General features: G+C 41.2%; 1 protein-coding gene across 1 annotated transcript in view; it reads right to left on the bottom strand.

Annotated features, from left to right (window-relative positions):
* The window catches only part of GRIN2B (glutamate ionotropic receptor NMDA type subunit 2B), a 275,921-nt gene that overhangs the window by 164,045 nt on the left and 97,016 nt on the right, over positions 1-14,860 (bottom strand). The window contains exon 2 of the mRNA XM_054591405.1: positions 7,434-8,032. Within this exon, the coding sequence (XP_054447380.1) occupies positions 7,434-8,032 (599 nt within the window). The remainder of the gene's footprint in view (positions 1-7,433; positions 8,033-14,860) is intronic.

Raw genomic sequence — 14,860 nt, 5'->3', positions numbered from 1 at the left:
TGCTGGGAACACAGAGGTGAAAAAATTCCTGCTCTCATGGAACATGAATTCAATCAGGAAGAGTGGGACAACAAAATATTTAAAAATAAAATGCATGTAGTATGTCAGATAAGAGCTACAGAGAAAACAAAGCAGGGAGTGGGCATAGGGAATGCTGGGGAGGGTGGGAAGTACAAATTACCCTTTTAAACAGGTGATCAGGGAATCCTGAGGACATTTGCCTGGATCAGGATATTGGTAAAGATCAAATTAGATAACTCACAACTCTGGTGTGCAGTAAATACTCAGAAAGGCAACCAGTGCTGAAGTTAATAACTTCTTCAGACTGCTGACAATGGGGCTGCTTCGGAGCATACACCTCATGGCCCTCTTTTCTTAATGCTTATCACCGACAACACCCTGTGTCCTTTTTGGAGCAAAATCTGTTACTCAGAATGAGACCTGCCTACTTTCCCCACTGAGAGTCATTGCTCTGTCCTGATCTTGATTCTTCCCTCTTCAAGACCATCCTATTCCAACAGACAATGTACCTACCACCTGTGTCTTCTCTCCCAGCACTATGCACCTCTTCCCCTCCCCCCTAAAATTGTCCTCAGTAAAACAGAATTCTTTTTCCACTCATTCCCCCTCTTTGTCTCCTGCTCTCTCCTCCAAGCTGTAGATAGTTTTTTAAAGAGGAAGAAGAAGAAGATGTAAAAGAGTGGTGAGGAGGAGGAGGAGAAAGAAAGCAGAAGAAAAAAGAAACAGCAAATATGTCATGGGTAACTTTTAAATTCTACAACTCAACCATAAAATTAAAATAGCAATTAAAGAAAGAATCATGTAGGGGTCTCAGTGTTAAACATTGAGAATGTTCTTCAAAGGTTTCAATTTAAGGAAAAGAGGCAAAGATCACTTACTGAAATGACCATTTATATATCTGATATTAAAAATAAAGATTGGAAGAAAACAGAGGAGTCTGAAAATCCTCACATTCAGTCATTCTTCAATAAACAGTTAAAGCTTGTTTTGCCTGAATTACAATAAGCATTGAATACATCTTTTAGGACAGTTATTAGATTCTCTGGTTATTTTCCCCAATTTATATCTCCTTCTACACCACTGAGCAGATGAAGTGTCTCTCTACTTACACAGGTGTGTCTTCACATTTCATATGAAAACATAGCTTTCCTTAGATTCCAGTGGACTTCTTTAATTAGACAAAGGGCCACTTTGCCCGATAGTCCACTTAAAACTATGTATTCATAGACCCTCTGAGTGGTTCACATGTAAATTATATTGTTAACCTATAATATATGTTTGTCTTACCATAAATCTGCCTGAGTTTAGTACTCCATGAACATTTAATAACCAGAGATGGGTACTAACCAAGCAGCTCTTGCCCATGGTGTCTAAGAACTAATGGACTCAATTCCTCATTTATTTCTTAACCTCTCAGCACTTTCCAGGCCAAGAGAGTCAAGTGGGCATCCCATGGGAGCAGTCCAGCTAATACAACTGTTCCAAGGATGCAGAGTCTGCCCCAAGGTTAAAGGAAGGTTGTGGTCATCACAGCTCTTTTAATAAGCACCTAAGAAGCACCTTTCTTCACGTCGGTTAGCCCCATCCCTCAAAGGCTAGGCCAGGAGGACGATTCTGGCCGTTTGACATGGCAGCTTTAACAGGGAAGAAAGAGTGGGGGACGGGTGGGTGCAAAACATCCTCACATACTGAGTAGAAAAACTGAGGACACTGGGGAAAAATAACTAGGCAACATTCATAAGAGATTTGCTATGTTGAGATCCAGCCACTTCAAAGACCACCTGCTTCTTATACAAGTTCGAAAAGTTGCCCTGTATGATAAGTAGGAACACTGGACCCTCAGGAGAGAGAGTCTAGAGGTGACAGAAACAGACTAGAGGAGTACTGAGAGCACATTGAAAAGGAAAATAATCATTAACTGCCCCCCGCCCCAAGAAGTGATAAAGGAAAAATGTAGACATGTACATACTAATAGCGAACAATCCTTCTCTCGCTCAGGAAGGAGAAAAAGTGTTCCGGGGTGCCCAACCTTTTGGCGTTTCTTGGCCACACTGGAAGAAGACTTTTCCTGGGCCACACATTAAATACATCATGACATGTAATCACCAAAAACTCTCACAATATTTTAAGTAAATTTATGATTTTGTGCTGAGCTACATGCGGCCCATGGGTTGCAGGTTGGACACCCCTGGTACACAACCGGCCGAATCCCTTGCTCAATACATTCAGATAAGCTAGTACCAAAATGTTTTCAGACTTTTCTCAGGAACTAAGAAGATCCTTCACTTAGAGATGCATGGCATGAGAAATTCTATAACTCTTCAATAACATCAAGTCCCAGTTAGAATAAAACTCTCTCAGCATGTCTTAGGTTATAGCATAAGGCAACAATTTTCAATGGTTGTACCACAAGAATTTTTAAAACATGAAATACCTAACTATTTAGTCAGAGCACTGACCTCTTTTCCCGTAAATTGTCAAATTAAAAAAATGACCACAACAAACACAACAATAGCCATCCAATGTAAATGAATCAAAATTATACCTTTTTTTTGTCACACTGGCAAAAAAATGTAATATATTTTTTGGTGTGCTGCAGAATTTTAGTAATCAGTTTATGTGTGTCACAAGATGAAAAATTTGGTAATAGCTGGTATAGGGCACTGCAGTACATTTACTAGCAAGGAATAAATGAAATTTATAAAATTCCAACAGAAAATTAATTCTTATTAGTTAGTTAACAAAGCAGGGGTGTCATATTTAGCAAAAAAAAAAAAAAAAAAGGAGCCCTGTTAAATTTGAATTTCAGATAAAAAACAAATTGTCTTTTAATATCAGCATGTCCTGTGTGATATTTAGGACAGATGCTGAAAAAACGATCTGTTGACATTCAAATTTAACAGAGTTTCTGTATTTTTCTTGCAACTCGGGTGAAAAGCCTTGTCCAGCAGTCTAAAACCTATCATATCTGGAGATAGTAACCAAGTCTATAGCTGAACGAGCTTCAGGGAGGTAAGAAGTAATTAGCAAGGAATTTGGATTGACACATGACAAATAATATTTATTTAATAATGAACTAAAATAGCTCATTTTTAAGGATCTGCTCTGAGAATGCATATATATCATTTAAAAAAAAAAACTTCCTTCAGTAACAAATGAATCATTTCAAAAATGAGTCTCTTTTCAGCCTTCAGGGATATCACATAACCTCCTGTCCCTGTTCCCTAAATGTAGATTTATAAACTTGCCTCCATGAAAAGAAAGCCACTGTCTGGTCAGGTATAAAAGAGAGTTCTATGTCTCCTTGTCACGCTTCTGGGGAGGACAGGACCTATTCATGCCCCGGGTTTTCAGGAGGTAAGAAGAGAACCCTGTCCTTACTCTGTGTTTCTGGTGACCTCCTAGGGCTGGGTCACCCCCAGGAGCCCCTGAGGGGCCTCCTCCCCCTGCCATTACAGAGAGGTAAGCAGCAGGCCAACAGGCGGCTGTTCTCCTAAAACAGCCAACTATTTGCAACAATTTTATTTTGCAAAGATTTCCTGCTGTGGCTAAACAGCATGGCTGCTTGGTTTGTTATTTTAAAGAGTGACCCTAGTGGGCCCAGAGCTGTGACAGAAGGAAGAGTCTGATTTCAGACCAGGATAAGGAGGAGGAACTCAGACTGAGTGCGCCTAATTGAATTTCCCTGATGATTCTGAGTGCTGTGCCTGGTGGTAACAGCTCAGACTTTGAGGGTAACTCCTTGTCCCTGTTAGTCAACCCCAATCCTTTCTGGCTCCTGAAAGAAAAACTTATTAACGTATTTCCAAGAGAGGCTAAGGATTGGATTCAAGAGCCATGAGAAGCTGCATTTGGAAGGAGAGGAAGGAAAAGACAATGGAGATGCGAGAGGGATGCAGATACATGGACAGGGAGAGAGCCAAGAGCAGATGTCCCGCAGAGGTAGAATCAGACTTCTAGAGAAATGGAACTGGGGCAGCAGAGAAAGGTCTCAGAGGAAATGTCTTAGTGCAGAAGTATGCTGGTAAGTCTGAAGACTTTCTACACAGTATGCTTGGGAAATCAAGTGAAGGTAAACTTCTCTCTGCTCTACCCTGGCATTTCAGGAATTTATGAATCATCTGCACTGAGTAATCCTTGTTTCTCTTAAGATTACTATTCTTGAGAAGATGGAGTTGGGCATTTGTGGCTATCTTGACAATAACCTCTAAGGAAGGAGCAGAGAGAACCTAGAAGGGCTACCTTCCAGAGCGGCCATAGGATATGGTAACAAAGGTTAAAAACAGCTGTGGTTTTAAAGTTATAGTGGTTAGAGGCCAGGCTTGAGAAATAAGATTTATATTCTAATGTAAAGTAGGCCAAATGAGAAATAATAGTCTCTGCAGGTCCCTATTGACTCAGAGGAAATTTTAAGATAAAAGCAAGCATTCCTGGGCCATATTTATGGACTTAAAGGTAACACCCACTTGATTTCCTCCTGCTGTTTAGCAAGTGTTTTAGTCTCAATAGTCCTTCATGGTTAGCATTTTTTTTTTAAATGAACACACATTTGATAAAATGATCTAAATCAGATTTGAATTAAACACTAAAAACAGTGGGAGAAAACATGAATGTATAGAACAGAATAAATAGTAAGTCCTTGAAGGAAATCTCTTTTGTCTTGCAAAGGGGAGCACAACAAGGAAGCCCCTGGAGAACAGGTATGCACTGGGCAGCTCTGCCTCTCAGAGCATGTCCTTCATTCACTCCAAGTGTTTTCTCGGGGACTCACTGTGCTAGGAGTGGGGGACATAGAAATGAGTAAGACAGAAAGGTCACTGCTTTCACAGAACTTACCAGGAAGAAAGAAAATAAAGCATGTAATTCTAATAGTCTAAAGAGCAGCTTTATTGGAAAAGCACAAGATGCAGTGAAGGCATATTGCAGGGTGATGTTAGTCCAGGGCGCAGAAAAGCCTTCCTAGTGGCAGCGATGCCAGAAGTGAAAGCTGAAGAATGAAGAGTCTGAGACAGGTTACGGAGCATCTGCATTTGTGTTTTGGAGGGAAGGGGCACCTGGGGAGTGTACCCAAGGCAGAGGGAAGAGCTAAAAGTGAGGGAGGACACAGGATTCTCAAAGAATTCAAGTAAGTTCAGTATTGCAGGGATACAGTGTTTAAGGCAGAGAGTAGCATGAGACGATTTTGGAAAGACAGGAGGGCCCATGCCGTGGGAGATTTGGTAAACCATATTAAGGAGATGGGACTTTATTATAGGGGCAATAAAGAGGCCCTGAATGGTATTGAGCAGGAGAGCGATGACATCACATTTCACTTTAGATCACTCTGACTGCAATGTAAATTGAAAAGAAGCCGAGCTAGGAGCCAGAAGGTATTTCAGGGGCCCTGCAGCAGTGCAAGTATGAAAAGATGAATTGGGATGTGGTACAGAGATGAAAATAAGTGAAAGGACTCCAAAGGAAATCCACAGAAAATGGCCTGGTTTGTTATTAGGTGTCAGGGTTATAGAATCAAGGTCACCGAAATTTTTTATTTTAGGCAACTGGATAATAGAATGCATGCTTTATGGGTGGTACAGATTTGGTTAGACGAGGTGGGCAGAGAAAGCAGGTCAGCTTTGGCCATAGTGTGTTCTAAAGGAACACATCTAGTTACAGTTAGAGATACAGACCTGGGGCTCACGTGAGAATCTGCAGCCAGAGATAGCAATTTGGGGGAACTTACGGGCATTATAAATTGCATCTTTGGCAATGACTAAGAAAAGAAGAGGGTCTAGAACAGAGCCCTGAGAAACACTAATATTTAAGACGTGTGTAAAGGAAGAAGAGCATGCCAAGGAGCCTAAGACAGGATTACCAGAGGAAGGAAGAAAACCATGACAGTCAAACAAGCAGTGATCACTACTGCTTGGATGGCAGAAAGAGCAAAGTTCGAGGTGGTAGAATATTAGAACTGGCTCGCAAATACAGCTATGCTAATACTGGTTTTATGTATTTAACTGTTGACACTATTACAGATGCCCCCCATTTCTGCCCTTTGCCCGCCTCCACCCAGCTCCCCACACCCTGGCCTTCATCACATTGTTGTCTGTGTCCATGGGCAATTAATACTAGTTTTAGTTCCAATTCTGAATTTAGGACCTTAGCTGAGAGGCAACAGTCCAACTCCCTTCCAGAAGTTAAACAAGTATAATCAGGTATACATTCAACCGCCACTGAATGTATTTCAGTCTCCCCAGAGCACACTTTCTAACATTTTATTTCTTAAGCTGGATAATGGGTACCTGAGTATGTATTAAGTTTTTCTAAATACCTTTCTATGTGTCCAATATAGTTGATAAATTTAAAATGGAAGCCTAAAACATATTGTTGAGTAAAAGAAAGTCAGGTTATTGAACAACATGAATACATTTCCATTTATGTAAAATTATAGATTTATATCCACAATAGGTATACATGCTCAGGGATAGGTCTAAAAAGATATTCACTAATTCTTTTAACAATGATTCTCTCTCAATAGTCAGATTTAAGTTCATTTTTTCTTTCTTTGTTGTGCTCTTTCATATTGTTTGAATTTTGACAATGTGCACACGTAACAATTTTATATAAATAATGAAACCATAAAAGCACCCTACAGAATGTTCTGCCCCACACAGTCACAGCATTGCCCCATTGAGGATGTGCTGCAGCTATGGCTGGGCTGGGAGGTGGAGGCAGGGAAGCAGAACTCCACCCTTATCTTCTTACTGAATAAACCAGACTAAGAGAAACCATAAAAGCTGCCTCTACAGCAGCATTCTCACTCTTAAAGGCTGACAGAGGAGAAGTGAAGGAGAGAACAACCAATGGAAGAATCCTCTTCATGTGCTTACAGACTCAGGTAACCTATTCTTCATTTTCTCGCAGTATAGCAGCACTCCGAACATACTGGTAAGTGGGCTGATCCTCCCTCGCTTCTGTGTCTATTGCATCCTTCAGAGTGATCAAGCACATGGTGGCCAGAGAGGGTTCAATTCCAAATGGACCTCTCACTGGCAAAATGACTTTGGACAGTTTATACCTACAAGCCTTATTCTTACACCATAAAAGGGAAATGGTTTTTAAAACATGCTTACTAGAGTTGTTGCTTTGAGGATTAAATGAGGTAAAAATGCAACACCCTAAGAGTAACACCTAACACATAGGAAGTGATCAATAAGTGGGGGCTGTTCTGCATTTCTTAGGACAAGAACAGAACCACAGCAAGCTTTGGACCTGAAATGCTCACACCGTCATCAACAACTGCCATCCCAGGGGCCAGCCTTCAACCTGTGACACCTTGAACTGCTCTTCCCACAATTTCTGAGTGTCCAACCCCAGTACTGGAGGCTGAACTCTGACCTCCACCAACTGCATGCCCTCCGTGCCATACTCACCTATTTAGCATATTGGACTGGTAGATTCTCTTCTCATGGGTGTTGTAACAACTGCTCTTGGGCTCAGGGATGAAGCTGTGTTCAGAGAGCATGTCAGAAGCAGCGGTGGTGATTATGGCAATTCCATCCCTCACTCTGGCAGGGAGGCCATAGTCCCACTCATCATAGGACACAGAGATGAGCCCAGTGGGGAACTCCGAGGGTACTGTGTCTGTATCCCCTGCCACCAGACTAGGCACAATCCACGTGTAGCCACAGCCAGTCAGCCCTACTGAGTTAGCCACTTCAAAGATGTAGGTGGCCTCTTCCTTAGTACAATAGAGAAGAATGATGGGGCTTTGAAGTTTCTTGAGCTGGTTCTGGATCTTAGAATCACCATCATCCAGGGACATGTCCAGCAGGAGGACTTCCTCTAACTCCCAGCCCACGAAGCTATTTTCAATGGTGCTGCGAATCTTGTTTACAAAGTCCTGATAGCCAGGAAAGTAGGTGGTGACAATAGAAAAGATGTACCAGTCATACTCTTCCATGATGTTGAGCATTACAGAAGCTTGCTGTTCAATTGATGGGCCAAACTGGAAGAACATGGAGGATTCATCCTAGAATAGTAGAAATGTAAAAAAAAAAAAGAGAGAGAGAGAAATCAAAGCCATGATAGTAAGAGAAAATGTGAGCCAATTGGATAGAAATGTTTGTGTCTGTTATTTACTTTTTCACATAATGCTTTTAAAACTGAATATTTTTAAACTGCAAAAATGTGTAATAACTTTCTTCCTAAAACTACCTCCTAGACTCCAGAGAAATTCAACATAGGTCTATACTCTCCTTTCTTAATCTTTTGGGCTACTGCAAAAGCCCAAGGCAGCTTCCTAAAATCAAATATGCCAATATTTCTAGAGTAAAACATATGAAGAGTTTCAGAAAGTCGGGTAAAGATTCTAAAAGGCCTCATGTCAGTTCAGGTCAGATTTTACTGTCAGATGGGTTATACAAACACACACACGTGCACACACGCACACACTTGCCATTTTTCAAGCCTTTTGGACTCAGTTGTGGATGCGTATGACTTGGTCAGAGTGAATAATTCAAAATGCCATCTATCTACACTTGCACCTACCTATGAAGGTGGCATGGGCACACTGGCCCAGCAGGCGGGCAGTATTCAGTATGGATATTAGGGAGTATCATACAAGATTTGATCAGTATATTTTTTATAAAAGTGTATTTGTTAAATTAATAGCACAGTTAGTTTCCTCTCTGTCTTCTACTCTGAGAGTGAGATATGCAGGTTAGAGTAAGGCTCAAACAGTATATCTAAGCCTCAGAGTAGAATGACTTGTATTCAAGCCAATATGCAATTAAGCTTTATTTTAGAGCAACATATAAAAGATTATTCTTTCTCTTACATATATAATGCCACAGGTCTTCATCTGACCTATGTATCACACACATAACCCTCTGTCAGTTTTGAGCATCTTCTGTTTCTTCCCTCTCTTTGAGGAAGGAGCCATTTTAAATTTCTCCCATCTGAAGTTGCATTTCTCTTGCTGTCCTGAGATGTCAAGCCCTGCATTTTATCTCCACCTTACAGCTCGAAGAATCTGAAACCACAAAATGAAGACCCTTTCAGTCTTGTCCTCCTCTCTCAGTCCATCCTCCCCTGATTTCCTCCTGGGTAGGGGCCCTATCTTCTTTCTGATGGTTCACCTCCATTTTATCACAATCCAAGCTCACAAAACTGTGATTTTTGTCAAAGGGGCGGTTCTTTTTATTGCCTAGACTAGAGCTTTAAAGTACCATTACAAGAGACCAGGCTTTTAACCAAATTATACAGTTATTTCTTAGTTTGGGGGCATATTGTTGTACAGCCTGAGAGATTGCTGAGTATTTTGGCAGTGCCCACTATTGAAAACAATGCAGATTGGGAAATATCCAGTCAGTGTCCAAAAACTCTGGTTCGGCAATGAAAGCTGCCAGCCCCTCTGCTCTGCCAGAGCCATTGTTGCTTTGTGTGGCTTGAACTTTTCACATTTCCCACAGGCTATCCAGAATGAAACAGTACATGCTTAGTCATTCTAGGGGTGATTCGTTTTACTACAGATGAAATGATGCTCATCACGACTTCCTTCCCGGCTTAAACACACAGTCAAAGAGGAGCCCCACAGCACCACGTAATTCAGAAATGTAGACAGGGTGGGGCACCAGGAATGGGTGCATAGCGGAGTGGGGACAATTTGGAATAAAATTATTGATTTTCCAATATTTTATGTCCATTCCAAACTGCGGTCAGCCCCTGCTCCTGATTTTCTTCTGCTGCAATACAAATATTGCTCTTCTGGTGAAGCCAACCTTGTGCTTAGGTTAAACAATGTAGTGGGGATCCAAAACAACACTGCTTAATTATTCCACGACTTGTCAGGGGCCTAGAGAGAACTGCAACAACAGGAGAGGAAGGCCAATAACAGAACAACCTCCCAGAATGACTATCACTTTAAATAAACAGCCATTTGTTTTTATTGTTATACTTCCAGCTCAAGGGAATTTGGAAGATTCTCCAATGAGACATATTTTCACTTAAGTATTCGTCAAGCCCAGTGGATATAACAAAATGACAAAGGCTCCCAAATATGCCTTACAATGTACGGGAAGGGGATCCCAATTATAAACAAAGTCTAACCATTCTATGATATAAATGAACATGTCTTATCATAAGGACGTTCTTGAATACCCACAGTTGAGTACTCCAGTGAGACCACAGCTGGCTCAAATACACAGGGAGAGATAGCCTTGAGAGTAAACCCATGGAGGTCCCGAGTAAATGGGCCTATGCTAGTGAGATTGAATTTAATCAAAAACCAATCTATAGTACACCAACCTGACCTTCTCCTCTCCTAATCTTCTGTTAAAACTCTCTCACAATTATAAATGAGCTCCTAAAGAAACCACCACTTACTATGTGAAGAAAGCCAATGTATGGGGAAAGTAAAAAAAGAAAAAAATATGGCTCCTGTCACACCTATCACATCCTCATCTTACTTTACTTCTGTCACCCTCTATAATCATCCTTTTCTGACTCCTCTGCTCCCATCAATGCCTAGTTCCACCATTTTCTCTGGATAATCTTCACTTAATAAGAATGCCTTATACAACAATTTTATCTGTGGCATCAAGAGAAGATTAATGAAGCCAAACAGAAATCAAAAGACAATTATAGCATGGGCAATGTTTCTCAGTATAATGAGTGGTCCAGTGTTATTAATTTAGTTGATACACTAAATTTGGTGTACAATCTGGTGTACAGTCATCAGGATTGGAACAGCTCTTTTTCAACAAAGCTCTGGGCTAACTATAACTTGGGAGCAGTGACAGGCTTTGCAAATTATGACCACAGCCACAAATCAAAAGGCAATCTTCATGTGTGCATGGAGTGGAAGGGACTGGTGGCCACACATCCGTCTTTGCAGGCACCCAGCATGCATTGAGATCACCATGAGAAGTGTCATCTTCTTGGATGAAGGACAAGAATAGAATTCAGTTTACTTCCTCACTTACATTACTGTCTCCTAATATCATTACAAAATGGTGGTGTGCGGGGGTCCTTGGAGCAGTCTCCTCCTCCTAGTAAAGGTTCCCAGTCACATTTATTGCATGGATGTACTTCTTCAACTTCCCTTGAGAGTATCTTTAAAGCACTCCTGTATAAAGGGTCACTGAAATAAGCAACTGGCAGAGGAAAGGTACAACTGCACATTAGACCTCGTCAGTATAGGGCCATTATCTTGAACCCCCATCACTTTGATGTTCATGGTGTTTGGTTATGAATAAGAAGAAACAAACAAACAAACAGGTACTTTTTACAGGGTCTGGCACAAATAACACCCCTTTTTATTACAAAATCATAAGTATGTAATTCTGTAACATAATGCCACACTCAAGCATACCGTATGACATTTTAGGTGAAATGTTCAAATTAAAACTATAAATTATTACACCTGTATTATTTACCCTACCAACCACACTCAAGCAGGCCTTACTTCTGCCAGACCCTGTATTATCTGTCTCAGAAAATAACTGCTAAAAGAATTAGCAACAGTACATGATGTTCTTCTTCTGCATTGCCCAGATCCCCTACAGACCCACTTCAGAAATAAATGATTGGCTACTCCATCTGCGGAGAATGACCTGGAAATAGGTTTCAGCAGTCAGCCCACTTTGGGGATTGCATCAGCTGAAGAGAACCACCTTGCCCAAAGTCATGCCCTCTGGCTGCAGTAAACTGGCCCAATGACTGGTTGTCATGGAATTAGAGACCTGGTCCTTGCTCTAGTTCTGGACTGCTCTGAAGGATCAGTCTATCTTCAGATGTCCCAACAGGGTGGGCTGGAGCTTCCATTAAAACAGCATCACACCTCTACTTCTCTCTCTGCCCACTCCTGCCCTGTCTTCCCTTCCCTTTCACAGCACTGATATCACAAGCACTCCCTGAGCTCAAGAGCACTCCCTAATAAACCACCTGTACACCAACCTCTGCCTCAGAGTCTGTTTCCCAGGGACCCAACCTGAGACTTTTCATTTCCCTTTTATTCAACACAGAAAGAGATGACTTAAAAGAGCCATGATATCTATTTTCAAATATGGAAATGACCTATATGGTAGAGAGATAAATCTTTGACCATTAGCACCAAAGGTGAAAACTGGAACTAATGAATAGAAATATTAGAATGCATTATTTGCTGGTCTTATTTTCCTTGCACCTTTGTTTTGTTGGTTAGGTTCTGCTTATAGGTGAGATCATATGGTATTTGCACCAACAAAGACAAGAGGGAAGGAGGTAGGGGCGGGCAGGGGAAAAAGAAGGGAAGGGGTAAGTCAAGGAACATATAGCAAGGACTCAGGGACAAAACCAAAATGGGAATGATTGAGGGAGAGAGAGGGAGGAGGGGGCAGGGGAAAGTGGTGGGAGGAAGACAGAGACAAATGTATTTGGAAAAATAAATTAATTAATTAATGTGGAAAAAAAGAAGGCATTATTTGGCTCAATATAAGAAATGGATTTGCAACAATTATAGCTATTTGAAATGGAATTGGCCTCATAATGTAGTGAGCTCTCTGTAGCCATAAGCATTCAAACAAAAGCCAGATTATCATCTGAGAAAGGGACTCTCTTCAGCACTCTTGTCTGGAAAATGCCATGCTCATCTTTAAGATCTAGGTCACATGTCAGCTTTCTATACATATCATCTTTTCTAACTTCCCCAAGTTAGTTTTCTCTTCCCTGTGCTTTCACAATATTTTGCATGTGCTTCTATCATAACATTTATCACACAGGAAGCATATATGTCTGCTTTCTCCCATTAAAAATGTATGTTTCTCAAGAGCAGGTGTTGTGCCTTGTTCATCTCTGGATCTCAAGATGGGATATGAAAAAAAACTTTGCATTTGTTGTATTAATATTATAATGAAGATTCCTTTATTAGGTAGGAGATGAACTGAAATGACCTTGATAGTCTCATCAGGTTCCAAAGTTCTATGCTGATGGTACATAACTACTTCATAAAAATAAAGTATGCCTGAACAGCTATAAAGTAACTGCACTTGAATAACATGTGAGGGGATCCTCCTTGGGGCCAGCTAGCAAGGCAGAAAATGCTACTGGCTGTTACTTTACTCTCTTTGCAGCAAATTCCTTAAAAGCATCATCTGTTCTCACTTCCTCCAATTCTTCTTCTCCCATTCTCTCTTACGCTAACCTCAACTAGACTTTTGACCCCCTACTCTGCTAAAACTCCTCTTGTGAAGGGAAAGGTGCCTCTGATATTGCCAACTCCAGCATCCCGTCTGCAGCCACCCTTACCTATAAGCAGTATTTGACATGGCTGATCAATCACTCCTAGATATGCTTTCTTCCCTTGGTTTCCGTGGCTTCACATTTCTTGACATTCCTCCTTTCTTACTGGCTGCTGTTACTACCTTCTTTGCTGGTTCCTCCTCTTTCTTCAGAGCTTTTGAAGCTGGAGCACCCCAGGGTCAATCCTTGGTCCTCATACCATTTCTATAAACATTCACCGGCTCGGAGATCTCATCCAGTCTCCTGATTTAACTCCTATTTATATGCCAACCACTTTCATACTTCTTTCTCCAAAACTTCAGATTTCTATATCAAGTTGCCTATTCTACAATACATGTGCACTCAGATATGTTTAGAAACATCTCCAAACATTTCCAAAACTGAATGTGGCATTTCCCATTGCAGCTAAAGGCACCTCTACCCTTCCAGCTCCAACTGCTCTTTCTCTGGAACCCTACATCCAATCAATTAGCCTTTACTGCCAACCTTCAGAATGTACCCAGAATACCACCTTTTTCACCAGCTCTGTTTGAGACACTATCACCCTTCACCCAATCACTGTAAAAGCCTCCTAACTGGCCTCCCTGCCTCTGCCCCAACCCCCTCCAGTCTATGCTCAACAAAGAAGCAGGATGATCCTTTTGAAGCTTAAGTCATAAGATGTTGCTCTCTGCCTTGATCAATGCCCAATTCACTAAAAAGAAAAGCCAACGCCCTTGATTTGGACCCCCACTGGCCCACAGAGCCCTCGTCTTCTTACCCTCCCTCTCACACTGCTCCATGCACTCTGATCTCTCTTGAACATACTCACACATGCCTGCTCCAAACCTTTATTCTAGCAATTTTCTCCTTTTGAAACACTCTTCTTCCAGCTATCCAGGTATTCTCAGGGCCAATATATGCATCTGTTTCAAGTCTTTGCCAAAATGTCACCTTCTCAACAAAACCTGAACCTGACCCCGCAATGGAATATTAATGCTTGCCTGACCTCTCTTAACCTGTTCTACTTTTTCTTGTTGCCACAGTAATTACCACCATCTAAAAGACTGCCTGAGTTCTTATTTGATGTATTCATTATGAACATACGGCTTCTTCCCAACTAGAGTGTAAACACCATGAGGGAAGGGGTCATTATTTGTTTGTTCATTACTATCACTGAGCACCTAGAATCAAGCCTGGCCCACAGTGGGCTCTCAGTAGATATCTGTTGAATTAAATAATGTGGTAATTGATGCTGCAACCAGATAATCCTCAAATCTAATTTACGTGTGTTGGCTATCCAAGTGAGATCATATTTTTCTACTATCATAATGTCTTTCACATTATTCACATATTAGTACTTTATAACATCACAGGGATTGTCATCCTGCTAGGACATTAATGCAGTTTTAGATTAAATAAATCTGGTTCCCCTTCTAGTCTCTCCGTCTAGTATACAAGTAAAGAAAACCCTTCTGTTCTCCGTCTAACAGTTAGAGGAGAATCTGGTGTCTAATACAATGCTAGAACTTCTAGGCTTTTGCTGAGAACTTTCCCCACCACCACCAGATTTAGAAGGCAAGTATGGAAATGATGGGAT

Source organism: Pteronotus mesoamericanus, unplaced genomic scaffold (assembly GCF_021234165.1).
Source record: "Pteronotus mesoamericanus isolate MK-2021 breed Mesoamerican mustached bat unplaced genomic scaffold, CSHL_Meso_final scaffold_21, whole genome shotgun sequence".
NCBI lineage: Eukaryota > Metazoa > Chordata > Mammalia > Chiroptera > Mormoopidae > Pteronotus > Pteronotus mesoamericanus.
Note: the sequence above shows the minus strand (reverse complement) of the source record. Positions and strands in the feature narration are given on the sequence as shown.